Source organism: Podarcis erhardii, assembly GCF_964252035.2.
Source record: "Podarcis erhardii genome assembly, chromosome: 6".
NCBI lineage: Eukaryota > Metazoa > Chordata > Lepidosauria > Squamata > Lacertidae > Podarcis > Podarcis erhardii.
Genome location: NC_138510.1, coordinates 70,689,280 through 70,702,317, shown reverse-complemented (window position 1 = coordinate 70,702,317; position 13,038 = coordinate 70,689,280). Strand labels below are relative to the sequence as shown.

Sequence of the window (13,038 nt, the reverse complement as noted above, 5' to 3'; positions counted from 1 at the left end):
GGAGAGCGCCGATTTCTTTCTGAAACTAACGATTGGCAACAACAATACCCGTGAGTAAGAACGCAAAATTAAAACGGGACTTAAAAATCCAGAAGATTTGGCTGAAAACGGGAAGGTAAAAATTAAGGAAGTCAGCCTCCCGGATCTGCATGATTAACGGAGCAATGAAAAGACCGAGCTGTGTTTAAATGGACTTTCTTTTTAACTTTTATTAGACCAGACATCGAAAGGATCTCCCCCCTGTAGTGCAGGGGAAGGGGGGGAGGAAACAGAATTAATTTAACCTGCAATAGAAAGGGATAAGGAATAAAAAACCTCTGCTGCCGACACTTCTGGTCAGACTGCCGGAGCAGCGATCGCCTGAAAAAGGAACTGTCAAGTGAGCTGTCAAAGGACAGTGGTTATAAAATAAGACTTATTTGAAACATATTAACGGGACTTTGGTGGATTACAATTTTAACAGTAAAGTGCTACAAATTAAAGACTTTTAGTGGGACTTTTGCCTCTGGACTTTCTGTTTCTTTGTTGTGGGTGACTTTGGATGGTTACAATTTCCCCCTCTAGAGGGCTTTAGTTGCATTACGGTGTATCCAGCGGGACTTTCCACTTGCAACTTTCCTGTGTGAATGACCTTGAGTTATGAGCAACCCGCCAGAAGAGATTTCAACAAGAAGTAAAACAAAGCAGGCTCAAAAACAAGCTCAAAAAAGAGGCTCTTTATCAGGAGCAGCAGCTGCACAAGAAAAAATAACAGCAGCATCAATGGAGTCAATGACACAGGCTCTGCTCAAAATAAATCAGTCACTAGAAGTACTCACCAAGCAATCTGCAGAACTTACTAAACAGTCTACAGAGAACTCTAAGAAACTGACGGAGTTGACAACAAGATTAGACCTGAACACAACAACAATTTCATCTAACACAGATTCTATAAACCGTTTGGTTCAAGAGTCTACGGAAACAAGGAGAATAGCTGAGAGTGCTAGGTCTACTGCCGAAGAAACCAAAGGAAAGTTTGCGCCTATTGCAAAAAAAGTACATGAACATGATACAGCATTAGCCCTACTAGAACTGGAAAGGAAAAGCAAGAACCTGAAACTAAGACTGGTTCCAGAAGAGGAAGAGGACAAGCTTGGGGAATTCCTCACAGATAAATTTCAAGATTTTTGGAATGATGAGCTAGATGGAGAAGAAGATGAATTTGTGATAACCTCAGCCTTTCGGATTGGCAGAAAGCAAGGGAAGAAGCCAAGAGATTGTTTAATTACCCTGGGATCAAAGGAACAAAGAGACAAAATACTGAACCTACATTTCCAGAAGGCCTTGGTCATTAAAAATTCTCAGATCCAGATTTTCAAGGATATTCCTAAATACTTTTTGGAGGTTAGATCTCAATTTAAAGAATTAGTTGATCTACTTAAACAGAATAATATCCCATTCAGGTGGGAATTTCCACAAGGGCTGTCCTTTAACTTTAAAGGGAAGAAAATTAAAATAAAATCAAACCAGGATAAAGAACTCTTTTTGGAAAGAAATCAAGAGGATCTTCAGAAAGGAACTGTTAGTGAGGGGGAAGTACCGGACATTTCAAATCTATCATTTGGACTGAACCGAGCACCGACCGAGGAGGAACAACAACTTGGTGCAGTCGGTGGAAGAGCTACCCAATAACAAAAATGTCTCTGCAACTCTACAGCTGGAATTGTAATGGTTTGAACCACCCTCGAAAAAGGGGCCAAGTATTTCATCTATTAAAGAAAGAACATCTAGATGTAATCTGCCTACAAGAAACCCACATTGCCAGGATACATAAAAAACTTTTAACAAACAAGAGATTAGGACAAGAATTTATTTCATCAGATAGAGTTAAGAAAAGAGGAGTTGTGATTTATGTTAAGGAAAAATTTGAACCAAAACTGATTTTTAAGGATGACCAAGGAAGATACCTGGCAGTGGAAATTCAAATTTATGGAGAAAAGATGTTGATTGTTGGAGTTTATGCACCAAACGAGGGGAAGGCTGAATTTTTCAAGAAGTTGCACGAGACTTTAATGGACTTTTTGGATTTTAAAATTATAATGATGGGTGATATGAATGGAGTCGTCTCCACAAACATGGACAAGGCCCAAAGACAAACAATATCTAATGATGGAAGACTACCAAAGACTTTCTTTGAACTGACTGACACTATGGACCTGATTGACATTTGGAGAACTAGGAACCCTCTGGAAAGGGAGGGGACCTTTTTCTCTGAAGCAAAAATGACATGGACTAGAATTGATCAAATATGGACTTCTAGTAATCTGGCATCGAAGGTTAAAAAAATAGAAATCTGCCCAAAGACCTGTTCTGACCACAATGCTGTCAAGATGGAAATGAAACTGACAACAGCTGGAACCTTTAGATGGAGAATGAATGACACCCTCTTTGGAGATGAGGAAATTTGTAAAAAGGCCCAAAAAACACTTAAAGACTACTTCGAGATTAACATGAGATCAGACACCGAAAAAAGAGTTATTTGGGATGCAAGTAAAGCCGTGATGCGTGGCTTCCTAATACAACAGAATTCAATAAAGAGGAAAAAACAGAATGAGAAGAAAGAGAAAATTTGGAACCTAATAAAAGAAGGGGAAAAGAAATTGAGATCTAAGCCTAAATCTCATGAGATATTAAGAGAAATAAAATTTTATCAAACACAATATATGGAATTGATGAATCAGGAAATAGAATGGAAAATCAAACAAATGAGACAAAAGACTTTTGAGTCCGCAGATAAATGTGGGAAGCTACTGTCTTGGCAATTGAAAAAGAGGCAAAAATTGAATACAGTGACATCACTTGAAGTAGATGGGAAGTTTATTAATAAACCAAATGAGATAAGCAATTGTTTTCAAAGTTTCTTCAAGAAATTATACAAACAAGGGCCAAAAAACGAACAGGAGATAGAAGAATTTATCCAAAAATACGGCCTACCAAAAATCTCTGAAAATAATAGAAGGAGTTTGAATGAGAAAATTACAGATCAAGAAATAGAGAGCGCCATTCAGGATATGCAGCTGGGAAAATCACCAGGACCAGACGGACTAACCGCGAGATATTATAAAGTACTGAAGGATTGGTTAATACAACCATTGAAAGAAGTCTGCAATCAAATTTTGGAAGGGAAAAAGGCTCCCGAATCGTGGAAGGAAGCATTCATTTCACTTATACCGAAGACAGAAACTGAGAAACATCAAGTTAAGAATTATCGCCCTATATCACTTTTGAATGTGGATTATAAAATTTTTGCAGACATTTTAGCAAAAAGATTCAAAAAAGTGTTGTTAGAGGAGATTCACAGGGACCAAACAGGCTTTCTACCAGGCAGGCAATTGTCAGATAATGTGAGGAATATTATAGATATTCTAGAACTTCTGGAAACTGACATAAATAGAAAAGCTGTTTTGATTTTTGTGGATGCAGAGAAAGCCTTTGACAATATTTGTTGGAGCTTTATGAAGAGGAATCTCCAAGGGATGGGGGTAGGCAAGAACTTTCAAAATGGTATAAGTGCAATTTACTCTGAGCAAAAGGCCAAACTAATTGTAAATGGTATGGTTATGGACGAAATTCCAATAGAGAAAGGGACACGACAGGGATGCCCAATCTCTCCTCTATTGTTTATATCGGTACTGGAGGTTTTCCTAAATATGATTAGAAGAGACCAGCTGGTTAAAGGTATACAGGTCGGAACTAAACATTATAAGTTAAGAGCATTTGCAGATGATCTAGTTTTGACATTACAACAGCCAGAAACCAGTACAAAAAGAGTTTTGGAACTTATTGAAATATTTGGTCAGGTAGCAGGTTTTAAATTAAATAAACATAAGACAAAGGTGTTGGAAAAAAATCTTACGGTGGGGGAAAAAGACAGTTTTCAAAGAGAAACTGGTTTGGAAATTACTAAAAAGGTAAAATAAAGATAATTATGAGAAATGTTGGGCTGAAGTGAAGAAAGATTTTGATATATGGTCAAGATTGAGACTTTCCTTGTTAGGCCGAATTGCTGTTATCAAGATGAATGTATTGCCGAGATTGTTGTTTCTGTTCCAGACATTGCAAATCCTAGATAAGATGGACTGTTTCAAGAAGTGGCAGAAAGACATATCTAAATTTGTCTGGCAGGGCAAAAAACCCAGAATAAAATTTAAGATTCTAACTGATGCAAAGGATAGAGGGGGCTTTGCTCTGCCGGACTTAAAACTTTACTATGAAGCAGCAGCTTTCTGCTGGCTGAAACCATGGCTACTTCTTGAGAATACAGACATTCTAGACCTGGAAGGTTATGACAATAACTTTGGTTGGCATGCATATTTATGGTACGATAAGGTAAAGGTACATAGAAATTTTAAAAACCATATTGTTAGGAAAGCATTGTATAATGTATGGAATCGATATAAAGATTTGTTTGAAAGTAAAACCCCTAGGTGGTTGTCACCAATGGAAGCCAAGGCGGTAAAAAGACTGAACATGGATACAGATTGGCCAAAATATTGTGAAATTATAGAATATGATGGTGAAAAGTTGAAATTACAGAGTTTCGAGAAATTGAAACCTAAAGTCCGAGATTGGTTACATTATTTCCAGATCAATGAAACTTTTAAGCAGGACAGAAAACTAGGATTTCAGAAGGAGAGGTCAAAGTTAGAAACAGAATTGCTAGAACCCAATACTAAGAATTTGTCCAGAATGTATAATCTGCTGCTAAAATGGAATACACAGGATGAAACGGTTAAATCAGCTATGATTAAGTGGGCACAGGATATTGGTCATGATATTATGTTTGCTGACTGGGAGCAGTTATGGACCACAGGTATTAAATTTACGGCATGCAGTGCCCTGAAAGAGAACATAATGAAAATGATCTATAGGTGGTACATGACCCCAGTCAAGCTTGCAAAGATATATCATTTGCCCAATAACAATTGTTGGAAGTGTAATGAATGTGAAGGAACTTTTTATCACCTTTGGTGGACCTGCCCAAAGATTAAGGCCTACTGGGAAATGATCTATAACGAAATTAAGAAAATCCTTAAGTGGACATTTGTAAAGAAACCGGAGGCTTTTCTCCTGGGCATGGTCGGCCAATTGGTACCAAAGAAAGATAGGACCTTTTTTATGTATGCAACAACAGCAGCAAGAATCCTTTTGGCGAAGTATTGGAAGACTAAAGAATTACCTACTCTGGAAGAATGGCAGACCAAGGTGACCGAATTTATGGGACTGGCAGAGATGACCGGCAGAATCTGTGACCAGAGGAAAGAGACAGTGGAGGAGGACTGGAAAAAATTTAAAATCTATCTTAAAAATTGTTGTAAAATTTCGGAATGTTAAGATGTCAAGGGATTGGATACAAAGAATTACAGCTATAAATTGAAATTTATAAAATAGAATTTTGTTTTAAAGAGAATTAAATATAAAAATGGGATGAAGAATTGCTAAAAATTTTAAAATATGGATGCAGTGAAGGGGAGGTTCGGGGAAGTCGTGTTATGTTTATTTGTTTTTTGTTTATGTTGTAAAATCAATAAAAATTATTTAAAAAAAAAAAAAAAAACAAAGAAGAATATTGCTTTGTGCTTCCATTACCTCAGTCTGTGAGAAATTACAGAGGCAGTGCTTAACCAGGTTTGGCTTCCATTCAAAGGAAAGGTGACAAAAGACTTTAAAAAAATTCTTTAATATCTGAGTTTATTTGTAACTATACAAGTCCACTCCACCAAGAAAGAAAGTCCCCTGCCACTAAAATTCATAATCTGCATGATCTAACAAAAATATTGACACGGCTCCTATGTTTGAATCACTAATAGTCCCTTGTGGTTATATTTACTGACAGATTCTCATTCTGTATGTTGCATATTGAATGAGATTCTAAATGTGTGTACTGTGAGTGCAAGGGAATAGTTTACATTATTATCTAAGTTGGTATTTCCATCTTTTTTCAGCGTATCAACACACCTGGTAGGAGTGATGGCAATCAACACACCACATTTCCAATCTGGTCTTGAATTCCACGCTAAATTCCATGCAAGCATGCCGGTTAAATGTGATGCCAAGATAGACATGAAAGAGGAAATATTTAAGTTTGAAATGACCCCAGTCCAGCAGCAGACAGAATTATTGGCTGTGAGGTACAGTAGCTATAACTTAATTGTGGCAAATAGCAGTGAATTGTGCTGTTGCAAAAATTATAAATATATGTTGGTTTCTTAATGCAGTAATACTTCTGGAAGTATACAGGGTTGCTTTTTCTTTTTAATTCGTCATGTTCTCAGTGGTTTCTAAACATCTATTTACCTTTACAGGCAATTTCTGTTACCGGTATTTGGTGGCCCTGATCTTGCAGTCCTTACCAAGGCAATAAAGTAGATGAGAATTTTGCCTAAGTAAGGACTTCAGGGTCAGCCTCAATAGACACTAAAGTGGCTACTACAGATCAAAATGCAATTCTCACTACAGTGGAATTCCAAGAGCAACAAAGGATGTGCGACACAACGATGTCTGGAGTGTGCTTTGGAAAGGTTGGCCAACTCTCTCCACCCGCAGATTCCTGAATCACACGCCTCATTTGTGTCTCAGTTGTTCTCAGTATCACCTCTGTCATTCATTCAAGTCACAAACATGAGAATGACTGGACTGAAAATTACAGCGACCTTATATTATGTATATTTGGTTTATTCCACTTACATATTGAGTGTTTTACACCTGTGCTTTCAGGACTAAATTTTATGCTGTGTCAAGGAATGCGGATGAACCAAATTCACCTTTGATGACCCCGGTTCCGCCAGACCTGATTGGATTTGATGTTCTAGAACAATGCTTTGGATCATCAAAAGTTAGGACCAAAAGGGTAATGGATAGTACATTGTAAATATACACACAGCAGATGATCCAGGTCCTGCTGCTGATTCCAGTTTATTTATAAATTTCCATACTTATCCAATATGCTCAATTAAAGAATCTAAATATTTGTTTATCCACTGAAATATTGTGAAGTAAATATATACCGTTTCAGTAATTCACAATTGTAGCCTATCTATATAATACAACTTCACAAAACCTATTACTTTGTGGAAACGCGTTGGGGCACCCAGTTTACCTATCTACGCATATCCAGGCCTGAGCTTTAACTAATCTGGTGAGGTAAATCCAGTTTCATATAAGGGGGGGGGGAATTGCCTCAGAATTTATTTACTACTTTTTTCCTGTCCAATATTTTATCAGTTGTTGCTCTTTTTAACGCAGCAAAGAAGTGTCTTTGATATTGCATCACGGGCATTCATTTATGGCTTGAAAGAAGAGTTTCACCACAGTCAAAGAAACGCAATGTGTTCACCCAGCTCATATATCAAACTATCTAGCTTAGGATATCAAACATGTTTCACCATGAAAGAGTGCAGCACTGCGTTCTTCAAAGATGCATACCTACACAAGTATTTTGGGCAATGTGAAGTCAAGCTAGCTGTGAAACCAGGTACAGTTTCTATTAGAAATTTATCACTACTAATCAAACTTGAACACACACACGAATTTTGTGGTTCTCAACCCTTATACTGAATTGTAAACCATTCCTATACAATAATACTTTGCCTTTCTTAGGGGTCTCCCTCCATACTCTGCATAAGCCCCATCCCATCACCCCATGGCTGTCAATTCTTTGCAAAAAGGAGAGCATCAAACATTTGATTAGAAAAATACTTTCATAAATGCAGTTTCTCCTTATCATTGAAGAATAAAGTGCTGAGGAATTATCTGTCATCTTAAAAGTGACCAAGAAGCCCCACTAAAAGGGGGAAATCTCACCAGCTTTGATCTGTTTGGGCAGTGTGCACCCTATGAATCAATGGGAAATATTTCCAGGCAAATGTGTTTAGGTCTGGAGAAAGGTTTCATTGCATTTTCCATGCGGTAGGTCAATAGGTTCATTAACAGTAATCTACACCCACAATGCTCACTAGTGTCAACTTTGAAGAGCCCTTGGGCAAGATGCTCTCCATTGGTCCTTCCCTCCACGAATGGACCCATCTCCATCACTGCTATCCATTTGCTTGCCTTCCTTCTCTGGGCCCAGAGCACAGAGTCAAGAATCTCTTGACTCTGGTCATTCTTTGCATGTCTGGAGGGAGGAACAAGCAGCAGCTGCATATTAGGAGGAGAAGTAAGGCCTGGAAGCTCTGGAGGGCAGCAGTCGTCCCCACCCCCCGGCACCCTGCACAGTTGTGGGCCAGTAATGTCAACGCTTGACACCCTACCTGATGCTCCCCACAACTGATGTTAATAGTTATTGTTCTAACTCATGCACGGGTTTTTTCGACAGAAGCGGCTAGAACCAAAATACAGCTAGAGGTTCAAGCAGACTCTAAATCGCATTCAAACACAATCCACCTGAGGCACACCGATGAAGATGAAGATAATGTAGATAATGAATCCTCTTCTTATGAAGACCAAAAGGCTAAGAGAAAGAAGTGGAAGACTAAAGGGAAGAAAGAGGATGCTAAAACCAAGAAGAGTAAAGGAACCAAACTGGTTTGTATGGCTTGAAATGAAAATGAAACCAAGGCGTGTGGAGGAGAGAGGGAATGAATGGAAAAGAGGTGGGTGGGTGAGACTCTTAGTCTTACAACTAAGTGCTGGGCCACTCATACATATTCATAACTTGCATGTGAAAATGGGCTATCACAATGAATGGGGAAACTTTTTCATCACCTACCCTGTAGTCTGCTCAGTTGTAGTTAGGCTATATAGTTCATATATATGGAAGTTAAAATCGCTACATTATTAAATACACTTACTAGTTAGTGTACTAAAGCTTTCATAGATTATGAACCTATTTCAAAATGTTTTTGGCTTATTAACTAATATCCAGCCTACTACTTAATACTGCTTTGTTTTTTCAGCCCTTGTGCTGATAAAATTAGGACCTTTTAAATGATTTAACCTCATTAAATATCTGATCTCGCACAATAGAATTTCATTGGAAATGTTTTGCAAAACAGCATATTATACCAGGAAGATGTATTTAAATTCCAGTGTGCTGTTCAGTTTTCCTCGAACAGTGTGATAATGTTTGTGGTAATGTTTCTGAAGTAAGTCCCCGCCCCCATTTATTTCTGACTTTAGCCCAAATTCTTGAGACACAATAAATCATCGGTGCTGGTTGCTGATCTCCGTGCTATCCAGAATGAGAAGAAGGTCACCATATTTCACCTTGAGCTCCACGATGAGTTACACACTTCCAGGCCTACAGTACAAGTCTTTGTGTCAGACTTGAAAGAATCCAAAAGACCCAAGCTCTGTGCTGGTATTTCCATTCTTGATCCTCAGAAGGCTGAGGTAAGAAACAACTATATAACCAAAAATACTGTATTTCCCCAACCAAGTCATTCAGCAACAATTACAATATTTATCAGTAGTAGTGGGGCAGAGCTGCAGAACCACCTTACTCCTGGCACCAGTGTATCTGCTGCTTATGTGGACAGGGCTGGGGAGAGGTGGTGGCAAAGTCAGGGCCACGGGGTGTAGTAGTAGTAGTAGTAGTAGTAATTATTAATCATTTATCATTTATACCCCACCCATCTGGCTGGGTTTTCCCAGCCACTCTGGGTGGCTCCCAGCAGAATAATAATAATAATAATAATAATAATAATAATAATAATAAAGATCAAACATTAAGAACTTCCCTAAACAGGGCTGCCACAGGTGTAAAGGAGTCAAAGCAAGAAAGAAGTTTATTTCAGTTGTGGCCTGCTTCTTAACAGATTTTCTTGAGTTGCCATTTTGCTGGTTGCTTTTATTTCACGCAGTTGTTTGGAAGTTCTGCCTGAAAAGATTCATTGCAAATGGTGGCAGAAATGCCATCTCAGTTGTGACCTTGGGCTGCAATGGACGGAAAGTGCTACTTGACTTTCAGAGGCCACTATGGTATTTGGTTAACATGCTTTTTTTCGTTTTAAAGACTAACCTAGAACTGCATTTCCCAGTAATGGTTAAGGAAACAGAAGAGTGCAGTGATATGAAAAATCAGTGTAGTAACTGCAGCGATGTAGCTACTTTGATTTTTATATCAGAGGCATAAAATCCACTACCTATTTCTTCTCAGGGTTATCTAAAATGGGGCTGGGATTGTCGAGACTACAATATTGCAACGAAGGTTGAATATGGATGGTTTGCTGGTTATCCAGCTATGCAAATCAAGGTGGACTGGCTCAGAGTTCCTCCAAGACTAGAAGCTGCTGCAAGTGGGTGAGAATTAAGTAATTCCGAACTTCAAATATATGTTTAGATTTATATGTGGAAATCGAGCTGAGCTATATCTGCAGAGAACTACCAGCAAGGAATGCCATTATGTGAGTGTTTCTTGCCCCAGCAAAATGAGTTGGATTAAAACATTAGTACTCTTCCTCTTCTCCTTTCAGTGAAGATGCACAAGGTTGTTTCTAGTCTGAAACGGACAGAATTTTAAGGCATTCTACCAAATGTGGATTTAATCCTTTCACTCCTTTTCCCTTTAGGCTATCCACATTTGTTCCTGATATGGCCTGTAGGCTTGGATTGTCCCAAAGTGAACAGAAGAATCCTTCACAGCAGACTTCTGTAGTTGTGGCTCTCACATCTCCGAGAAGCTGTGCTCTTGTTCTGAAGCTACATAATGTAAATTATTTGCTTTGGGGTTTCCACATTCCTTAATAATCTTAGCGCAGTAATCCAAAGTGTACGTGTGGGGATGGGGGGCGGGGAGAGAAGATCTGTCATGGAATTGCCACGGCATCCGGAACCCTGTGAGCTCACAATGGCCAGGGCAGGAGGTGAAGGGTGGCTCTTGTATCGTTCCTGGCAAGTCTTTGCCATTCTGAATCCCACCACCCTAAAACAATTGTTTAAATAGTCATTTATATCGCTCCAATTAATAAATGACAGAGTGGCAAATAAAACCAAGCTTCCCACAGAGGGAGTCATGGAATCATGCTGCTCTCAAGATAAATTCCTCCACAAATCTGCAGATGGAAAGAAGGCTGCGTGTGCCAACCGCTCATATTGTACCATAGGAAAGAAAGAACATTTGCGATAAGACTGTGCAAATGAAGCAAATGTGTTTATTTTCCGTTAATCTGTTCCATTTTCCAAAGAGCGTGTAAGGCTTTGTCAAGAACTAAGCAAATGAAAAGAGGAAAGCAAATACAGAAGAAGGCTAAAATCCTATACTTGCTTACTTGGGAGAAAGTCCCCTTGAACCTAATAAGACATACTTCTGAGTCAGCATACCTAGGATTGGGCTATATGCTTGGCACTAGGGCTGAGCCAAAACCAAGTAGGAGGTGACTTTCATTAGCCAGTGTCTCAATGGTAGAGCATCTGCTTTGCATTCAGAAGGCTCCAATTTCAATCTCTGGCACCTTCAGGCAGGGTGAAAAGTATCATCTTTCACCAACAAAATGTCATTTTCGTTCAGCCCTAGTTCTCTAACAGTGCCTTTAAGATATATATAGGATGCAGGAATTTAACAGGTGAAACATTCCCCATTGCTGCAGCTGGTCTTAGTGCCTGGTGTTCTTGGGCAGCTGCTGGGGAACCAACACACTGAAACAACTCACCATGGACATCTGCCTTGGAGCCCTTAAAAAACAAAACCCATTTCCAGCTGGGCACTTTAGCCACTACCAGGCAGCTGGGTCTAGCTGCTATTTAAATTTCTCACCATGCCCGGGAGTGTTGTGGCATTCTGGGAAATTTAAATGGTGGCTGGATCCAGCTACCTTGCACTGCTCAGAGTGCTGCTGCCAACCCCTGTCACTAGATAGAGCCACCATGAAGCACCAGCAGAGGAGAGGACCTTTCAGAGAGCAGTTAGCCCAGAGGTCTCTCAAACCTGGAACAGACACTGCCCATTAACTGAGTGCAATTGTAAGAGCGGTGGACTCGTAATCTGGTGAACTGGGTTCGTGTCCCTGCTCTTCCACATGCAGCTGCTGGGTGACCTTGGGCTAGTCACACTTCTTTGAAGTCTCTCAGCCCCACACACTTGTGGGGGAGGAAGGGAAAGGAGAATGTTAGCCGCTTTGAGACTCCTTAAAGGGAGTGAAAGGCGGGGTATCAAATCCAAACTACTACTACTACTACTCTTCTTCTTCTTCTTCTTCTTCTTCTTCTTCTTCTTCTTCTTCTTCTTCTTCTTCAGTATGACTTTCTAACCATTTCTACCACCTGTGTTGCTTCCCCTTGCAATAGAAATATTATGCAGGGCCTTCCTTTCAGCCAGAAATCAGCAGAACTGAGTTCTGGCACTTCTCAAGTGGGCGCCATCGCCATTATAAGACAACAAGGGAGACGTTGGTGGTGGGTTCCGGCACCTCTTTTTCTAGAAAAATAGCACTGATATTATCTTACCTTTTTATTAGGTCACACTTTATGACACAAACATCTGGCTACCACTTCCACTCCCTGTAGCCCAACATGCAGAAGATTTAGCAAAGCAGCCCCACGCCTGGAGTTTCATCTCTAATCTGCCATCCTCATTTGTTGAAAATCTGAAAGGTTAGTAGGTTAGCCAGCGTCGTTTTTCTCTCCTGGTTCCAGCAAAAGTTGGTTTACACCAGGGCTACAAACCACAAATCCTGGAAGCATCTTATCAGGTGGTTGAGAGACCTCAGTTGGTCCTCAGCACACCTTCCAAACTCCTTGCCAGTCACTGAATCACTTTCTGGGTTGAAAACTCAATAATAAAATATGCCAGAAGAATATCTCTTATCAGAATATTATTTCTAACCATTTGAAGATGCTTACTGATAGCGTTTGCTTTTTAGGTCGTTGTTCAGTATCACAAGACACTATCACAACTTTCAACAATGTTAGCTTTCGCTATATAATGCCTGCAAACTGCTACCATGTCTTGGTCCATGACTGTAGCCCGGAACTGAAATTCCTGGTGAGGGTAATGAAAGCAGAACAGTCAACTGATCTGATAATGGCCCGTATCGACTTTGCCAATCTGTAAGTAAAGCA

General features: G+C 39.5%; 1 protein-coding gene across 1 annotated transcript in view; it reads left to right on the top strand.

Moving 5' to 3' along the window:
* The window catches only part of LOC309343774 (vitellogenin-2-like), a 33,370-nt gene that overhangs the window by 17,153 nt on the left and 3,179 nt on the right, over window positions 1–13,038 (top strand). The window contains exons 17-25 of the mRNA XM_081865686.1: window positions 5,985–6,170; window positions 6,757–6,889; window positions 7,285–7,513; window positions 8,357–8,565; window positions 9,160–9,372; window positions 10,139–10,281; window positions 10,551–10,689; window positions 12,435–12,570; window positions 12,840–13,026. Of these exons, the coding sequence (XP_081721812.1) occupies window positions 5,985–6,170; window positions 6,757–6,889; window positions 7,285–7,513; window positions 8,357–8,565; window positions 9,160–9,372; window positions 10,139–10,281; window positions 10,551–10,689; window positions 12,435–12,570; window positions 12,840–13,026 (1,575 nt within the window). The remainder of the gene's footprint in view (window positions 1–5,984; window positions 6,171–6,756; window positions 6,890–7,284; window positions 7,514–8,356; window positions 8,566–9,159; window positions 9,373–10,138; window positions 10,282–10,550; window positions 10,690–12,434; window positions 12,571–12,839; window positions 13,027–13,038) is intronic.